The 17701-nt window shown below is 33.0% G+C and overlaps 1 protein-coding gene across 2 annotated transcripts in view; it reads left to right on the forward strand.

The window, feature by feature from the left end:
- LOC126737742 (meiosis regulator and mRNA stability factor 1) overlaps nt 1-17701 on the forward strand; it is a 153388-nt gene that overhangs the window by 60105 nt on the left and 75582 nt on the right. For both annotated transcript variants that reach the window (XM_050442759.1, XM_050442760.1), the window contains exons 7-10: nt 5617-5699; nt 5760-5986; nt 7203-7484; nt 16248-16349. In XM_050442759.1, coding sequence (XP_050298716.1) covers nt 5617-5699; nt 5760-5986; nt 7203-7484; nt 16248-16349 — 694 coding nt within the window. The remainder of the gene's footprint in view (nt 1-5616; nt 5700-5759; nt 5987-7202; nt 7485-16247; nt 16350-17701) is intronic.

Here is a 17701-nt window from a genome sequence, read left to right on the forward strand (position 1 = left end):
AATCTCATTTTTTCTCAGCCAGCATAAGCTTCTATATCTGCACACTGCAAAATATCCAACCAATATTCTTGCTGACTAGCAACCTAAGTTTTTTATGGTTTAGTTTTCTAATGAAATTATTTTTAGGTCTCTTGACGGTACAGCAACCGTCTCAAAAATGCTTTTACAACATGGTTAATATAAGATGGTTGTTGCCCACTTTGATTATTAGTAGGTTTAATTATGGCACAGTTGCATCTAGTTTATTACTACTATAATCTTGTTTATTTGCGTTAAATTAATATTAAAGTCTTCGTATTAAAGTGTCTTCTTAAAAACACTTTAATAACGAGAATCTCTGGGACGTATTTTGTAAAAGGCTTTTTGAGACATATTCAGCAATCTAATAAGTTATAATATTCAGTTATTTAAGTAAGATATTCTGTTAATTTTTATTACTTTTAACATAGATCAGATATATTTATAGTATTCTTTATGGTGTAAGGACGAGAGACAACATATCTCATAAGTTAACTGAGGCAAACTGGTTGAGTATGTACTGCCGACGAGACCTACTTAAAATTTTTAAATTTAAAACACCTCCATATTTATTTAAAAAAAGTCAAATTTCGTACGGATGTGCATCATCTTAACATTAGACGAAAGGATCTTCTAACTATCCCATCGCACAACAAAGAATTATTTCAGAGGTCTTTTTCATATTCGATTACTTATTACATAAATAAATTTAAGATTAGCCAGTTTGCTTCCTCCGAACTAACTTTCACTTATATATAATCAATATAATAGTTGAATAGAAGTCCATATTTTGTAGGAGAATGTGTATATATAGATTACAAAATGGAGAAGGCTTTATCTCCAAGAAAAAATGCATGTAGGTCATTTAGTTAAATGTATTATGCATTTCGGCATCATCAAATACAGAACATCACAAAAAACATAAACGTTCAACAAATAAAACTCAAAAAAAATATAAATAAATAAATAACTAAAATTTTTATGAATTTTTTGGTATGTTCTGTATCTGATGATGGCTGTTTACACAGCCGAAATGCATAATACAGTTAACTAAATGACCTACATGCATTTTTCTTGGAGATAAAGACTTCCCCATTTTGTAATCTATAATAAATATTATTTCTAATGTATTATTTTGGTAAGTAATAAACGTATTATTATTATTATATAAGAGGCTGCCATATTCTGGATTTTATATGTGATACACTCTATTTTTAAACTGTCAAAAATCAAACCTGGCAACTGTGTATTCATAATTGACCAATTACTTTCAAAAGCTTTGTAATTAATTAAAACATTTAATTTTGTTTCTTCGCCACAACTATAATTTTTGTTCTCACATTGCTTCTGCAAATAAAAATCCTTAAAGTTTTCTTGCCTCTAAATAAAAATAAATAAAAAATATGCATACTAATGATTGACGAGAAAAATTATAAAGAGATTATCTGTAACGTGGGAAAATGCGTTTTTTATCTTTTCTTAAAGCCAGCAATGGACATGCACTTTAGCGAATTCGATAGTTTATTATACACTGACACAGCATTAAAAAGAATAGTAACAAGCCATCCATGCATAAAACCGTCAACTCATGATAAAGAATATTCTGTACACGGAACCAACAGTACAATTTCTTTTTGAGAAGCTGTCATATTTTCTTAAATTAAAAATAAATTTACAGCAATGATTTTGAAGCCTTTGCAAAATAATTACTTTCAAAAGCGTGTGTTCACCAGAACTATAATTTTTGTTTCTCGCATTGCTTCTGCAAATAAAAATCGTTAAAGTATTAGTTTTCTTGCCTCCCAAGTATCATTAATTTTATTCTAAATAAATTGATAATGTCTTCAATAAATAAAAATATGCGTAGTAATGATTGACGAGAAAAATTGTAAATAGATTATCTGTAACGTGGAAAAATGCGTTTTTTATTTTTTCTTAAAGCGAGCAATGGACATGCGCTTTAGCGAATTCGATAGTAGTGACACAGCATAAAAAAGAAAAGTACCAAGCCATCCATGCATAAAACCGTCAACTCATGATAAAGAAGATTCTCTACATGGAACCAACAGTACAATTTCTTTCTGAGAAGCTGTCATATTTTCTTAAATTAACAATAAATTTACGGCAATGATTTTGAAGCCTTTGCAAAATATGCAGTACGCTTATATTGCAATATTTTGTTGACTTTACAATCCGAATCCGGAAAAATATTTATTTATAAAATTATTATTTCCAACATGTTTCTATCTAAATTCATTCATTTGACTTTCAAATATTTTTACGTCTTTCTAGTTTTAAATACCAATGAAGATATGGTATATAAAAACAATTTTATCCTATTTTTAGAAAAATACTCCGTTTCCTTCAGATTCAGTTTAGTGTTTTAACAGCCCGGAAGAAAACCGTTTTTTTTTTCCGAAAAAAAAACGTTTTTTTTTCAGTTTTATTCCGAAAGTGTTGAAAAAAAAATTTTTTTTAAAACTCTTTACAAAACTAAAACAACTAAACGACAAAAAACAAAAACTTAAAATGCACTCTAGAGAGAATCACACCAGGAACTACAACCAAAAATAAGAAATAAGTAAATTATGAAGATTCATCAGAATCATAACATTCAAAACTCGAGTTTAGTTCTGATTCTTCTGAATCAAATGAATCTTCAAGATTAGGGGCCTCGTTTGAGGTATATTGACAGAGTAATTGGTCATCATCGAAAGAAGCGGCCTCCGTTTGTAAGTAATATAGGCAATCTTCGCTGGAATATTTTTTTTCGATGTTCCCATCGAGTAGGTACAGGTTGCTTCTAACGGCTACTAATTTTTCCACTCGTTTACCTAACAATCGATTTCTTTTTTTTTGAGTTTATATGTTGACCAGTTTCTTTCAGAGGCTGCCGATGATGGGATTAATTGTAGTAACCGAGTTGCTATCGGTTGCAGTAGTTAGTTTGCACAGAGACCTTCCCACCATGATACTGGATCACAATCATTTTAACTTGCAACTTCCCACAAAATTGGTCTTCCGTAAAAACCTGATTTTGATTTATACATAGCCGCGTTGGCAATCACCTTATCAGCTGGCAGACCAATATGATTTGATAGATCAATATGATAGATTCTTACAGCAAAAGTCAATTCTTTTTGCTACTTGTTTCAGTATAGTATTTGAAGTACTGCTATGTATTAATGATGAATGCCTTTTTAGGCTATTGATTGTTTGAACTTTTATGTCCATTAACACTCTTGGAACAAGTGATAAATTAGGAGAATCTCCCTCTAAAACTTTTATACCCCTGGCAATAGGCATCAGAAGTTCTTCTGCTATAGTAATATCTTGCCAAAACGTATCGCCAAGGATTTCTCTTCGTACTGAATTTTCTATTTTGACATCTTCCGAAATTACAGTTTCTTGTAAGGCAGCTTTGTTAAGTTTTAAGGAGCTGAAAAGAATCTCGTCTCCTGCAAATCTGGTTGGATTTGGCATTTTTAAAGCAACAGCTTTATTTCCATACTTTTCCTTTTGTTTTTTGCGAAATACTGCAAGGGAGACTCGTTTGTTTTTAATGTTTTTTACAACCGTTTTAGCCTTATTTCTTAAATCGGATAGCCGAGGAATCCTCATAATGTCTTTTGCTAATAAACTGAGCCCGTGAGCAACACATCCGATCGTAAAGATGTGAGGAAACTCAGATCTGACCATATTCCATGCAACTCTCATATTGCTAGCATTATCTGTGACTATTAACAAAACATTTGCGCTTCCAACATCATTAATAACATTAACGAATTGTTGCCCAATATATTGTCCAGTTTCTCTATTTTCTCCGGGCTCAATGGATTTGTAAAATACAACGTCGGGGGTGGCTAAAAGAAAATTTACTACTCCATCTTCACGAATATTAGTCCAACCATCTGATATGAGAGTTAAACATTGAGAGTTCTGAACCTTCTCATCGGCTAATTTCATAATACGAGCATATTCTGCTTCTAGTAATGGTTTCCGTAAACTATGTAAGTTCGGTGGTTTATAGGATGGCCGCAAAATATTAAATGCGACATTCCACAAAGGGTTTTCAGAAAAAATGGAAAGCGGTAAGGCCCCAGCATAAATAGCTCTTGCAAAAGGCGGCATCTGCTGATATTTGCTCCTTCTTTGAGATTCGATCTGTGAATGATATTATGCTCGATTGTTCCATACGTGAGTGTTTAATGATCTTCCTGCCGGTCATAACATTAATGTCCTTAACATTTCCAGTGCTGCCTCCAGCATCAACACCACTTAAAGTACTAAATGAACTTGTCGATGGCGATATAAGGCTCGTATCAATATCAATATCCATAACTTCCATGTCAATGTTTGTATCATCATGACCTAAATTATTGTTGTTGCCGCCTCCAGCATTTTCCTTATCAGCATCTTCACAAACATCTACATTACTGTTCATCAACAGACCCACGATTGAGCTTATCTAAAATGAAGTAAATATGATGCAAAGAATGCGCATTAAAACTCAAGTACAGTCATTACCCTGTGCAGACATTGAACCTAGTGATTCCTTAATTTTCTCTGGACACTTCAAACATTTTAATAAGTGGTTGCTCATTCGCGTACCATTTGGAAACGAATAGGTCTGTGAGCAAAACTTGCAAATTACTTTATTTTTGTTTTCACCACTTTTAGTAGTCTTATAATATTTCCAAACGTCTAACTTTTGCCTAGGCATCTTGTGGCTAAAATTTAAAAAAAAAATGAAAATAATGCCATATTCTGTTACCATTCCATTAAAAAAAATTATTAAGATTCTATAATTTAATCTACACATCCAAATCCAATATTTAAAATAATAATAATTTTAATATTTGATTTATTAGGAAACAAAAAATGCGACAATGGTTCTCTCCTCTTAAACTATGTAGAAACGTAAACATAACCTTACATCAAATTTAGTGTACTTTTGGGTTTATTTTACAGTTTCAGTAATATTCTTTAGCAGTAAAGTTTAAAAATATGAAAAACTTACCTGGAATAACCGTCACAACACTTTTAGCACAATAATAACAAATTGATTGTCAGATTATTTTTGCAATTGTCTTAAAGTTCATCAACCTCCTTCAGTAAATGAATCAAAGGGGCAACTAAGGAGTGGTACTACGTTATTGAAATAAATATGTTGTCGATACTCGATGCCAATAATAGTAAAAAATAAACTGATTTGTTATTGTTTCTCTTCTACACGTTAATAAATATGAGGGTTTCAACGCTGAAGTGGTATCCGTAAAATGTGATTTTGAGTTTGAGTAAACAGCAGTTAAAGTTTTTTGCAACAATCAATTTTATACTATACTATACGTTTTGTATAATTAATATAGGCATCTAGTGGTCAAAAGACAACTTTGGAGGTCAAAAATTTTATTTATAGCTAGCTATAAAAAAAACGAAAAAAGCAATTTTTCCAATTAAAACGGTTTTTTTCGGAAAAAAGAAACAGTTTTTTCGCGTTTTTTTTCCGACTTTTAAAAAAAACGGTTTTTTTAAAACACTAATCAGTTAGAAAACATAATAATACCTCTTTCAATAATCTTATATTTTTTATTTTAGAGCACAGAAAAGGTTGCAAGGTGAAAATGTATTTGGACAAAAAATAGATGTATGCCTCGCGCCTAATACTAAGGCATATACAGGTATTTTTTTTTTCAAATCCAAAATTTATAAAAATAATATATTCTTCTTTCGTTTATTAGGGCAACGCATGAAAAATCAAGAAATTATTAATTCTCTCCAACAAAAAGTGGGTGGTAGACAGTACGGTAATAACACATCGAGAAATTTTGAGAGCAATGTTGCCGGCTATCAGCCAGCCACGCAATGGAGCGGATATGGTAGTATGGGGCCACCACCGCCACCAGGTTTTGAAAATAGAGCAGCCGTTAATGCTTATCCGTATAATCCTTCGTCAAGAAAAGTACAGGTAATATAAATTGTTATATAGTTTGTATTTTATATGTTGTTTATATGTTATATGGTTTTATGTATTTATATAAGTTATAAATACATAAAACCATAAAAATAGATAATTCTACGTAGATATTTCCTGATATTTGAAAAATTGCTCGGATTTGTCTTGTTTTAAAGTCCGGTGAATTAAATTTAGAGGCTTATCTCGGTCTTAAATAACTTTGCAAAGTCCTGGAACTGTCTGTTCTGTACTCTTCAACTTTCAGATTAAATTACCCTATTTTATTAAGAAAATTAAAGCAGCCTGGTATTAGTCAGAATTTACTTAATCTTTTTCGATCCTACTTCAAATACAGTATCTATTGTTCGCCGTAGTTGCCATATTAGGGCTGTTGCCTTATTTACTGCCTGGTCTACGTGAGTTTTAAACGTGAGCTTGCTGTCTAAAGTAACTCCCAAGTATTTGACCTGCTGCCTCAAAGTTAGGCGAGTCTGATACTTAATGGGAGGTTTAAAGCCTGTCAAATTCCGCCTCTTAGTAAAGCGAATGAGCTCGATCTTTCCAGGGTTGACCGACAGCCCTATCTCCCGACACCACTGTTCCACTATCCCGCACGCGACTTGCATCCGCTCACAGACTGTGTTCACGAATTTACCCGTGACTATCGTCTAGTTCGTCGTCCGCGTATGCCTGTGCATAGAATCCTTCAAGTTCTAGCTTCCTGAGGAGACTGTCCATCACCAGGCACCAAAGGTGTGGCGAAAGGCAACTGCCTTGTGGGCAGCCGCCTCTCACTCTGGTCTCGACACGATAGTCTCGAGTTTAACATAAAAAGACTTAAATCTGTCAAAAACGCTTAACAAGACTTAGAGATATAGGATAGTTTGCACAAAATTATTTAGATTCTGATGTAGAATTCAAAAATGTATGTAAAATATATAGGGCGTTTAAAATAACGTTGACACGTACTTCTAGTATAATCGAAAGTGTCACCATCTTAAAATATTTCAGGCGAGTTGCCTCTATCGACTTTAGTCTATTGTAATATTTTCAGATTTTTCCTAACTATAGTTTTTCTACAGACGATCGATGTGGTTCCTGGAGACTCACCTTGGATTGGATTTTTCTGTTGGGCAATAAAAGTTATTTATTTATGTTTAATATACAACAATATCTAAAAAACATGAATACGTTATTAATACATGCAAAATCTGCCTTTGAATTTCAGGAAGGCATGGGATCATTGCCGTCTTTGCGAACCCCGCCAATTAACATGGACTGGACGGGGCCTCCGAATTTTCGCTCCACTTTAAAGCTACCCACGGAATCCCCAATGGGATCGAACTGTGTATCTCCAATGGAAATGGCGTACGATCAATTGATGGGGAGTTTTAATGGAAGAATTGCTGGTACAATTCTGCCGCCGGCGGCTTCCGCATTACCGCCACCGTTTGGTCGAGTGCATAGAGTGAGCGGCTGTTCAGAATTTAGTTCGGATGGTGAAGCAAAAGTACGTTTTACATAAATTGTTTTAATTGTCCTAATTATTTTCGGTATAATAATAAGTTAAATACATTATAAAGAGTATATTTTTTTGGATATTACGCGTAAATTGTAGAATCAAATAGGTAAAACGAAAAAATAATTTATTTTTAGGTTCTAGCATAATATAATCAGTAAGACAGTTCATGGTTTGTTTGATAGGGAGATCTAAGAAATTATAGTGTAAAGCTATATTGCTTTTTTGTCCCTTAGATCTTATTACTATTTAGAAACTAATATTTTTATTCAACTGGGTTATCAACTCGGGATTCAGCTAACACTGCTATGTGTTTCACTTATTACCTTATCTTAATTTTAATATTTTTCAGTAATGGGAAATTATTTTTCATATTTTTGCAATTTAGAGTAATTTTTCATTTTATTTCAGACATATAAAGTCATTTTAACTTTGGTCAATATTTTTATAGTAAGTACAGTTTTGTAAAAGTGCTTTTTTTGGGGAGGAGTAGTCATTGACCCACGTTTCAAAAACCTAAAATAGTTGGCCCCAAGAAAGTGGTATTATTTAGGGACTATAATAATATAAATATTACTGATTTTATTGCGGATGTATTTGTGATCCAATGGGACGACTTGTACACGGTTTCCCAAATTCGAGCCTGACCATTGGGATCTCGTAAACTAGAAGAAATACGAGGTCGCTTAAATTGAGGCAAAGTTGCGCAATTTGGTGCTCATTAAAACGCCCTTTTGAAATTTCAAAAATTCCGAATACTTCCGAAGATATTTGGAAAAAACCGAATATTTGCAATTTCATTTTTATTTTTTTACGACTTTATTTGAATAGATATAACAAAATAAATGACTCATTATCATTGCTATTACCTCTATTTGACAAAATGGTGCCGTCAGATTTTTAAACCGACGTTTCGTATTTGAGCTCTCATCATCAAGTTTGTTTTTTTTAAATACGGCACTGGACTTTGATAGAAAGTAAAAAGAAAGAATTATTTTTAAGGCAAATAATAATCCTCGAGCTTCAATTAGAGTTTTCTCAAACAAAGTGGCACTACCGCGAATGACAGTTTGGAGAACTTTACATAATCGTGGATATAAACCTTACAAAATTCATATTAGTCAAACATTAAGACCTGGCGATGCTGAGAGACGCTTAGAATTTTGTTACTGGTTGCAAAATAAAGTTAATGAAGATGCCGACTTCCTAAATAAAATTATAGTGACAGATGAATGCAGTTTTTTAACAAATGGCCTATTTAATAGACATAACGAACACTATTAAGGCAGAATCAAGAAGTAAGACCTCAGGGACGACAATCATTTAACGTATGAGTCGGTATGTGGCACAATAAAAGGACCAATATAATGGATTTCTTAATGGAAGAACCTTTGGATGTATTACGTCAGCTATGGTGGCAACAGGACGGTGCATTACCCCATAATGGACGATGCGTCACCAATTTTTTAAATGAATTGTTCCCTAACAAATGGATTGGAAACCAAGGACCCGTACGTTGGCCCGCTAGAAGGCTCGACCTAAACCCTTTAGATTACTTTCTTTGGGAATTTCTTCAAAACCGTCTTTATTAAAATACGCCACAAAATCTTGAGGCCTTACGTCAAGACTTAACAAGGGAGATCAGGGCTATCCCCGCAAGAAGGATTCAGCGATCGATCTATAAAATTGACAGCCTGACAAAAATGCATCCAAGCAGACGGATTACTATTTGAATATTTGCTTTAATTGTGTTATAAACGTAAACCCTCTTTTTATGTTAGTGTTTAAGCTTTTTTCATTAATACGTTATATAACAAAAGGTGTTATATTTTTCATCTTTCTCATTAACACGAATCCTTATGGAAATATCCATTAATATAACATTTTTGAATAAGTGCGATACATCGTTGGTTTAGGAACATAAGGGGCTCTTAAACTCCGTAATAAAAAATCCAGGACCGTATTTAAAAAAAAACAAACTTGATGATGACAGCTCAAATACGAAACGTCGGTTTGAAAATCTGTCGATACAAATTTGTAAACTAGAGAAAGTAGCAATGAGAATAAGTAATTTATTTTTTTTTAAATAAAAATGAAATCGCGAATATTCGGTTTTTTCCAAATATCTTCGGAAGTATTCGCAATTTTTGAAATTTCAAAAGGGCGTTTTAATGAGCACCAAATTGCTCAACTTTGCCTCAATTTAACCGACCTCGTATCTCTTCTAGCTTACGAGATCCCAATGGTGAGGCTCGAATTTGGGACACCCTGTACAACAGTGTCCAAGTTGACGATAAAGTAAATATATTTAATAGCAAGATCTTAAATCACTTGAATAAATATGCACCACTTAAATATAAACTCCTAGTTAAAAAGCCATTTAATCCGTGAATTACTCACAATGTAAAAACTAGGATTAGACTAAGAGACAAGGTTCTCCAAAAATACCAAAAATCAGAAGCGCACTTACAGTATTACAGGCAACTAAGAAACTACACCAAGCATGCAATTATCAGAGAAAAAATAGCATTCTTTAAGCAAGTAGCGCATCAAAAAGGAAAAGAATTTTGGGTAACTGCTGGCAAGCTAAAACTAACACGTGATAATAACCATCCTTTTGAACTGCCAGAAAATTTAAATAATGTTTCCCTCATTCATGATTTCTTTTTGAGCCACTCCAATATGGCTGACTCTACATCATTAGAGCTACTAAATTTTTACAAAAATAGTAGATTTTCTAATGAGATCTTTAGCATTCCTCTCTTAGACTCTGACACCATAAGAAAAATTATTTTTAACTTAAAGTCTAATGCAACCGGTACGGATGGTATATCAATAAAAGATTGTAAAGTTGTGTTTGCCTTTTTACTTAAATCCGCTGCTAAATATTTTACATTCATGAATTGTTAATGACAGATATCCCACAATTTGGAAAAGAGCCATAATCAAACCAATTTCAAAAGTTTCAAATCCCCTAGAACTAAAGGATCTCAGACCAATCAGTATTTTACCTGCTATATCGAAAATAATTGAAAAACACATTTCCATTGAACTTAGTCATTTTGCAGAAGTTTATAAAATTCTTACAGAATGCCAGTCAGGATTTCGCCAGGAGTACAGCTCAAGTACTTCTCTTACAAAAATATTAAATGTTTGCCCCAGTGAGGAACAGAAATCTGGCACCTGCATGGCTTTACTCGACTTTAGTAAGGCCTTTGACACGGTAAATCACGACTTCTTACTAGCGAAATTACATTATTTTGGCCTGTCAGTGTACACTGTACAATTTTTAAAAACTTATTTTAACAGTCGAGAGTGTCAAGTGTCCAGTCCCGGATCCCGGAGGTGCGGGCAACACGAGGTATTCAGAGTTTCAGGCAATCTCCTGCGGGGTGCCATAGGGCTCAGTCACTTCACCTTTATTGTTCTCAATTTATGTTGCGGATATGTATAAGGTAGTCAAACATGCCACTTTACAACAATATGCTGGCGATTAGCAAATCTATGTACCAATAAATAAGGAAAATATTGAAACGACACAAAACTCCCTCATATCCGATCGAAAAACCATTGAAACCTTCGCAAGAGATTTTACACAATCTTAAATGAAATTCCGCGAAAACGCAAGTTATAGTGCTAGGAAGTAAAAACATCAGAAGAGATGTTGAAAATATATTACCTCTAGGCAAAAGTATTTGTTCTGTGACACTTTAGTTCTGTCTCTTTTTGATTATGGTGACACTGTATACAATAATTATTTACTTTCTTTTAATGTACATTTTAGAGAACACATTACACCACATATGAATAGAGCAAATCGACTGTTTACTACCAATACCTCCTATCTTCAATTCTGGTTTTTGCATATAGGAGGTATTGGTAGTAAACAGTTGAAATATTTTAAATATGGAAAACCGGAGAAAACTTCATATGTATAACTTTATTTACCGCCTTATAAATTATAATAAGCCTCCCTATTTAAGAAAATATTTTAAGACCTGTCAGTCATGAATTAAGTCAACTCAGATCAATATCAATTTTGCCAACTTTCTCAAAAATTTTTGAAAAAGCTATGGAAACTCTGAGTTTCCATAGCTTTTTCAAAAATTTTCTATATTGATATAATCTATTGATATAATCAGCTATATTGACAGACTTAATATTATTTCTTCTAAACAGTCGAGATTTAGACCCCGATATAGTTGTTCGACGGCACTGTGTAATATAGTGGACGATATTGTCACTTCTCAAGATTCTGGAAATGCAACTGTCTTGATACTATTAGATTATTCCAAAGCATTTGATATGATGGAGCATAATATCTTGATTGCGATTTTAAAATATATAGGCTTTAAGGAGGCTTCGTCTTCTTTAATTAATTCATTTGTGTCAGACGGAAAACAGCGAGTTTGCCTTGAGTAAATAAATATTAGAATTTTTGAGTGTCAAATCAGGAGTACCTTAGGGTAGTATACTTGGCCCACTTCTATATACCTTTAACATTGCAAATTCCTTAAAATATTGTAAATATCATCTCTATGCAGACGATACTCAAATTTATTCGTCATTTATGCCTTATAGTTTAGCTGCAATATCAACAGAACAAATAGATAATGACTTAGGGGAATTACTGAAATCTTCGGAAGGTCATTTACTGAAAATAAATCCTGGCAAATCGACAGCCATTCTATTCTGCAATGAAACTTATAAAAACCACTTACAGAAGAGTATAAAACTTAAACTAGGGAACAATATAATAGAATTTAAGGACTCAGTTAAAAATCTAGGCTTAATATTGGATTGTAAATTAAAATTTGAAGAACGTATCTTTTTGTTTAAAAAAAGCATATTCGATGTTGAAACTAATTTTTTCACATAGAAACTAAGGCTATGCTCTGTGAACCACTCGTTTTATCATTTTTCAACTTTGCTGATCACGTATATGGGCCTTTTTTGGACAGCCTGGACATAAAAAGGGTTCAAAAAGTGCAAAATTGCTGTCTGAGACTCATACTTGGCATAAGGCCTAGACAAAGAATGTCTCACAAATCGTCCGAAATAGGATGGCTTAATATGAGTGGACGGCGCAATTTATATTCAGCAGTATTTTTTTATAAAATTATTTAATTCCAATGTCCTCCATATCTCCACCGCAAAATTAAATATCGCACCGATGTGCATAACATCAATATCCGGAAATTAAACCTTTTTAACTATATATACCACCTCATAAAACTGAAACATTTAAGAAGTCATTTACCTATCAAATTGCCTCCGTAATTAATAAATACAAAATAATGGACTTTTTTTTATCGATACTAGTCTTTAAAAGAATGTTTAAAGCCAAATTAGTTCAAGAGCATTAATTTGCACATCATCTCACTATGCTACCTCATTTCTATCTAATCTTACTTATCTTCTGTTTTTTTTTAATTAATCTCTCTCCTTCTCTCTCTCTCTCTCTCTCTCTTTCTTCTCTTCTCGCCCATGTATTTTTTTTTATATAACTTTTCTTTGCTCTAGCTATACTCTATTTCAGAAGTGTGTAGAGCAATAAAACCTCATTAGGTATGCAAAAGTGGTACCTGGTGATCCACCAATATTTTATGCCACTACCTTAGTTGGGTATTAGCTTCAATGTAAGATTCTTTCTTTTCGTTGATTGCAGGTAGTGCCACCCGGTTTTGGGTCAATTTATGAGTTTTGCCCATTGTTACCCACTGATAAACATTGAAAACGGTTCGCCAAAGGCGTGCAACTGGGACTTGTTTTTTACCTTATAATTAATGTACTTAAATGCTATTTTATTTTAGAAAGTTACTTTTGTTTAAATGGAATAATATATTTTTTTCACAAATTTATTGAACATAATATGTAGAGTAAAACAGTTGAAAATGTCACTTTTGGATCTGGCACTTTTTGAACAGTGTATAACAATTTTAAATTATAATAGATTGTAGTCTTCTTCGTCATCTGACGAACTGTCATCACCTCTTGACATTATAATTAAAGGATCGACTGTCTGATCGATGAGGTTGTCAAGATCCTACATTTTGTCCTCTTGCTTAATTACATGCTGGACTGCTTTTCGCCAATTCTCTGGTGTCGCTTCCGTAATGGCTTGATCAAACAGTAGCTTAACATCTTTCATTTTAAAAGTCGTGTTTTGTCTTGCTACAAATCCTTTTACCTGCGCCCATATCAGTTCTATAGGATTTAGTTCGCAATGATATGGCGGTAAGCGCAGTACAGTTATATTATATTTTTCGGCTATATCCTCCACGGCGTATTTCAGGAAACGAGTTTTGTGTAAGTTTGCTATTGCCAGCAGTTCTTTTTTTTTATCAAATTTGCTTCAAACGCAATACCTTTTGCAGTCAGCCAATCGATAATTTCTTGCTTTCTCCAACTTGAAGTTGGCGTCTTCTCTATTCGCCGTGAATGATAGCTTGCGTTATCCATAACCACCACCGAATTAGCCGGAAGAAATTTTATCATTTCACCAAAATAGTCCTCGAAAACGTCTGAGTTCATGTCTTCATGGTAATCTCCTGTGCGAGTCGACTCAAAGGTTAGCAGACCTTCTTTTAAAAATCCCTCTTCGCTTCCAATATGTGTGATTATAAGTCTTTTTCCTTTTCCCGAAGGTACTTTAATACCCGTAGACAGGCCTTCTATGAAAGCTTGGCGAGCACTGGTTATATTTTTGTCTTGCCACATTTTTTGGACTATATAATCTTCGTTAATCCACGTCTCATCAAGATAAAAAACTTTCTTTTGCTCCCTGCGGTACTGCTTGATACTTCTCAAGTATTGTCGTCTCCAACAAACAATTTTGTCGCTCTCCAGTAAAAGTGCTTTGCGGTTATGCTTTTCCCAGGCAAAATCCATATTTTTTAAAGTTTTCCATAAAAGTTTTCTACTTATCAACGGAATACTGTCATCTCGGCCAAGCTCCATTAAAATTTTGTCTAGGGTGGGTATTTCCTTTGCGGTTATGCTTTTCCCAGGCAAAATCCATATTTTTTAAAGTTTTCCATAAAAGTTTTCTACTTATCAACGGAATACTGTCATCTCGGCCAAGCTCCATTAAAATTTTGTCTAGGGTGGGTATTTCCTTTTTAAAATAAAAAGAGTGAACTTTTCTTCGAATTATACATTTAGCATTTTCATCAAGAACTTTTGTAGGTCGTCCTGGCTTTTGCTTGGGAGAGTCCACTTGACCTGCTACTTTTCTTTCCCGCAACAATTTGAAAATGGTGGACTTTCCAATTCCACTCATTCGAGAACATTTTTCAACAATTTCTTGCACAGTAAAACTAGGGTAATCGTGTTTTATGCAATCATGTACATTTAAAATAATAACTTTTTCACTTAGCGATAGTGGAGAATTTTTAGTACATCTTTTCGTTGGACTGAATACCTCCATTTTTTAAATATTGGGATAATAATATTGTGATTACACTACAGCGTAGCAGTGACTACTAACGTTTAAAATATGATTTAAAAGTATTTATAGTCTGTATATATTATCTGACCCCATTTTTGCATGTTACAAAGCGTTAAAAGATAGGTACCTATACAAAAGGATTAAAAGTATTTATTTAGTATTTAATCTCTTTCAAAATAAAGGCATTTAATCCGTGAAAATTAAATTCATAAATATTATAAGTACCTGCGCCTATGAACTACCACGAAATGTAGCCAAACAGAACGGAATTCCCCAGTTTATTGCTCTATACACTTCTGAAATAGAGTATAGCTGATGTAGCTTTTTATTCTGAATAGATCATAGTTTTATTATGTATTATTTCATTTAAAAGCATGTATATTTGGGAATAAATAAACCATAATAATAATAATTATTATTATTATATTCGCAACGCTAGATTTAATCAGAAATTTTTAATCCCTCAGCATCATTTCAACGCTCATTCTCTTCTTTTGCTGTGCATTTGTGGAACCAACTGCCGGAACAGATCAAAACACGTAGCAGAAAGGTTTCTGAAAACATGTTAGATTAAAGTTACTGTATGAACAAGGTTCTCAGGCTTAGTAGAATGATACATGTCATTAATAACACGACATGCTGACTTCAGCGTCATATTATATAATAATAATCTTTTTTTGTTCGTTTTTGCCGCGGTCAGGTTGCCCTTACTGTCGCCCCTCGCTTCTGCTTCTCTAATTGCTAATTTTTTGTTATTTTTCATAACTTAACATTAATTTTAGGTTAGTTTTTATTTAGAATTATTTAGAAATACATATTTAGCTGTTTTGTTTGTTATGTATAGGATAATTCACATATGCTTTCCTTAATATAAGGAGCATGTGAAGCGGTTATATTTTTTTATATATTTTTTTTATATATTTTATATATTTTATTATATATTTTTTATAATGGAGGAACTGTTCTTTTTGTCATGTTGCCTTCTTTTTTCATAAAATATGTTCTTTTTTTTCTTTTGACAAATAAACGAGTTTGTATTGTATTGTATTTGTATTAGTATAATATTCAGCGACAACTCAATATCACGGTACTAAAAAAATAAAAATATAGTTTATGTAAAATTTCTCGTTTTTGAGCCTTTTGATAACTAATTTTATCAAAGAGTTGTTAATTATCTCGATTTCACTTAAACAACTCATTTTGTATGAGGAAAAATATATATTTTCTTAAAATTATTGATAAAAGTGACTGTAAAATATAAATATTTAAAAAAGAGATAAAATATAGGATTTTTATGTTTTTAGGGTAGTCAACCAGTGGACCTAAATATAACCAACTTAGACCCCACTATAGATGTCAAAGAACTCAAAAAACTACTTGTCAATTTGATTAAAGAATATGCTATGGTAAGTAAGAACTGTTTTAAAAAATAATCAAAGCCTAAAAATAGGTTGTAGTATTTATTTATACTCTTACAAGCAAATGGCAGAAAAGTATAGAAAAGAGATCATTATACAGCATGTCCCCTTTCAAATGGCAAAAAATGCTAGAGTATATACAGGAGCCATAAAGAAGTAGTTTGAGATAGGACACCAATGTTCGGAAGTGCCTCGTTTCCAAAATACAAAACGTTGAAATTTTTCAAAAAAATCGATTTTTTTCTTCTGTTGTATTAAAAACGCTTATAGCGATTTGAATGAAACTTAAACTACTAGGTATACTACTACTATGAAACTAGGTTTTAAATGATAGCTGGTGAGGCAACTTTTTGAGGAATTGCAGGTAATTTGACCTGCCCAGGGATAGAGTTGCAGCACATATATGTTAATTTTTTATGAAAAAAAAGGAACGCTACTGTTTTTTAATCAAGTTAAAAAGAACAATTTAAACAATAAACAATAAAAAAACAATTTAAACAATAAACAATTCAAACCAAATGCTCAAAGTGTCCTCCATTTATTTCCACACATTTTCTGCACCTGTTGACCAAGATGTACCCCCGGGAGAGTTTCTCAGAAAGTCCGCAGCCACCACAACTCTAGCAACTAGGTCTTCTCTGTTGGTTACAGGTGTCGCGTAGATAAGCTGTACCATGGCACTACAGACAAAAAAGTTTAGGGGTGTCAGATAAGGTGACCTTGCTGGCCAAGGGACTGGACTACCTCTACCAATCCACTTGTTGTTGTAGTTCTGTTCAGGAAAGCTCTTACAGTACGAGCGAAATGCGCTGGATAGCCATCGTGCTGCAACCAGAGTTCTGTCTGATCTCGAATATTCTCTCTGCCAACAATATTTGCGATTGGGTATGGTATCTCGATCTTCTGCAAAAATTGATTTCCGATCCGATCTCCTAAAAAAAGTGACTCCCATACCGTAAAAATACGATAGTATGTGATTACCATGAAAAACTGCCTAACATTTTCGGGAAATAAAAAGAGACTAATATATTAAAAATAATAAAATAAAAAACCCTGATATGGATTTTATTTACTTGCATCAAAACTGTGCGTCGGACCGCAAAAATTCAAAGGCTGTGTTTTGTTGAAAATAAACAAAATATTCAGAAAAAAAAATTTCAGAAAAAAAACCGGTGGGGCACCTGTTTTAAGTTTAACGTTCATGTGCTGCAAGTCCGTCCCTGGACAAGTCAAATTACTTGCAATTACTCAAAAAGTTGCCTCGCCATCTATGATTTAAAACCTAAAAAATTCATTTAAATCGCTTAAAACGTTTTTAATACAGAGGGAAAAAATTTTTT

Source organism: Anthonomus grandis, chromosome 6 (assembly GCF_022605725.1).
Source record: "Anthonomus grandis grandis chromosome 6, icAntGran1.3, whole genome shotgun sequence".
Lineage (NCBI taxonomy): Eukaryota > Metazoa > Arthropoda > Insecta > Coleoptera > Curculionidae > Anthonomus > Anthonomus grandis.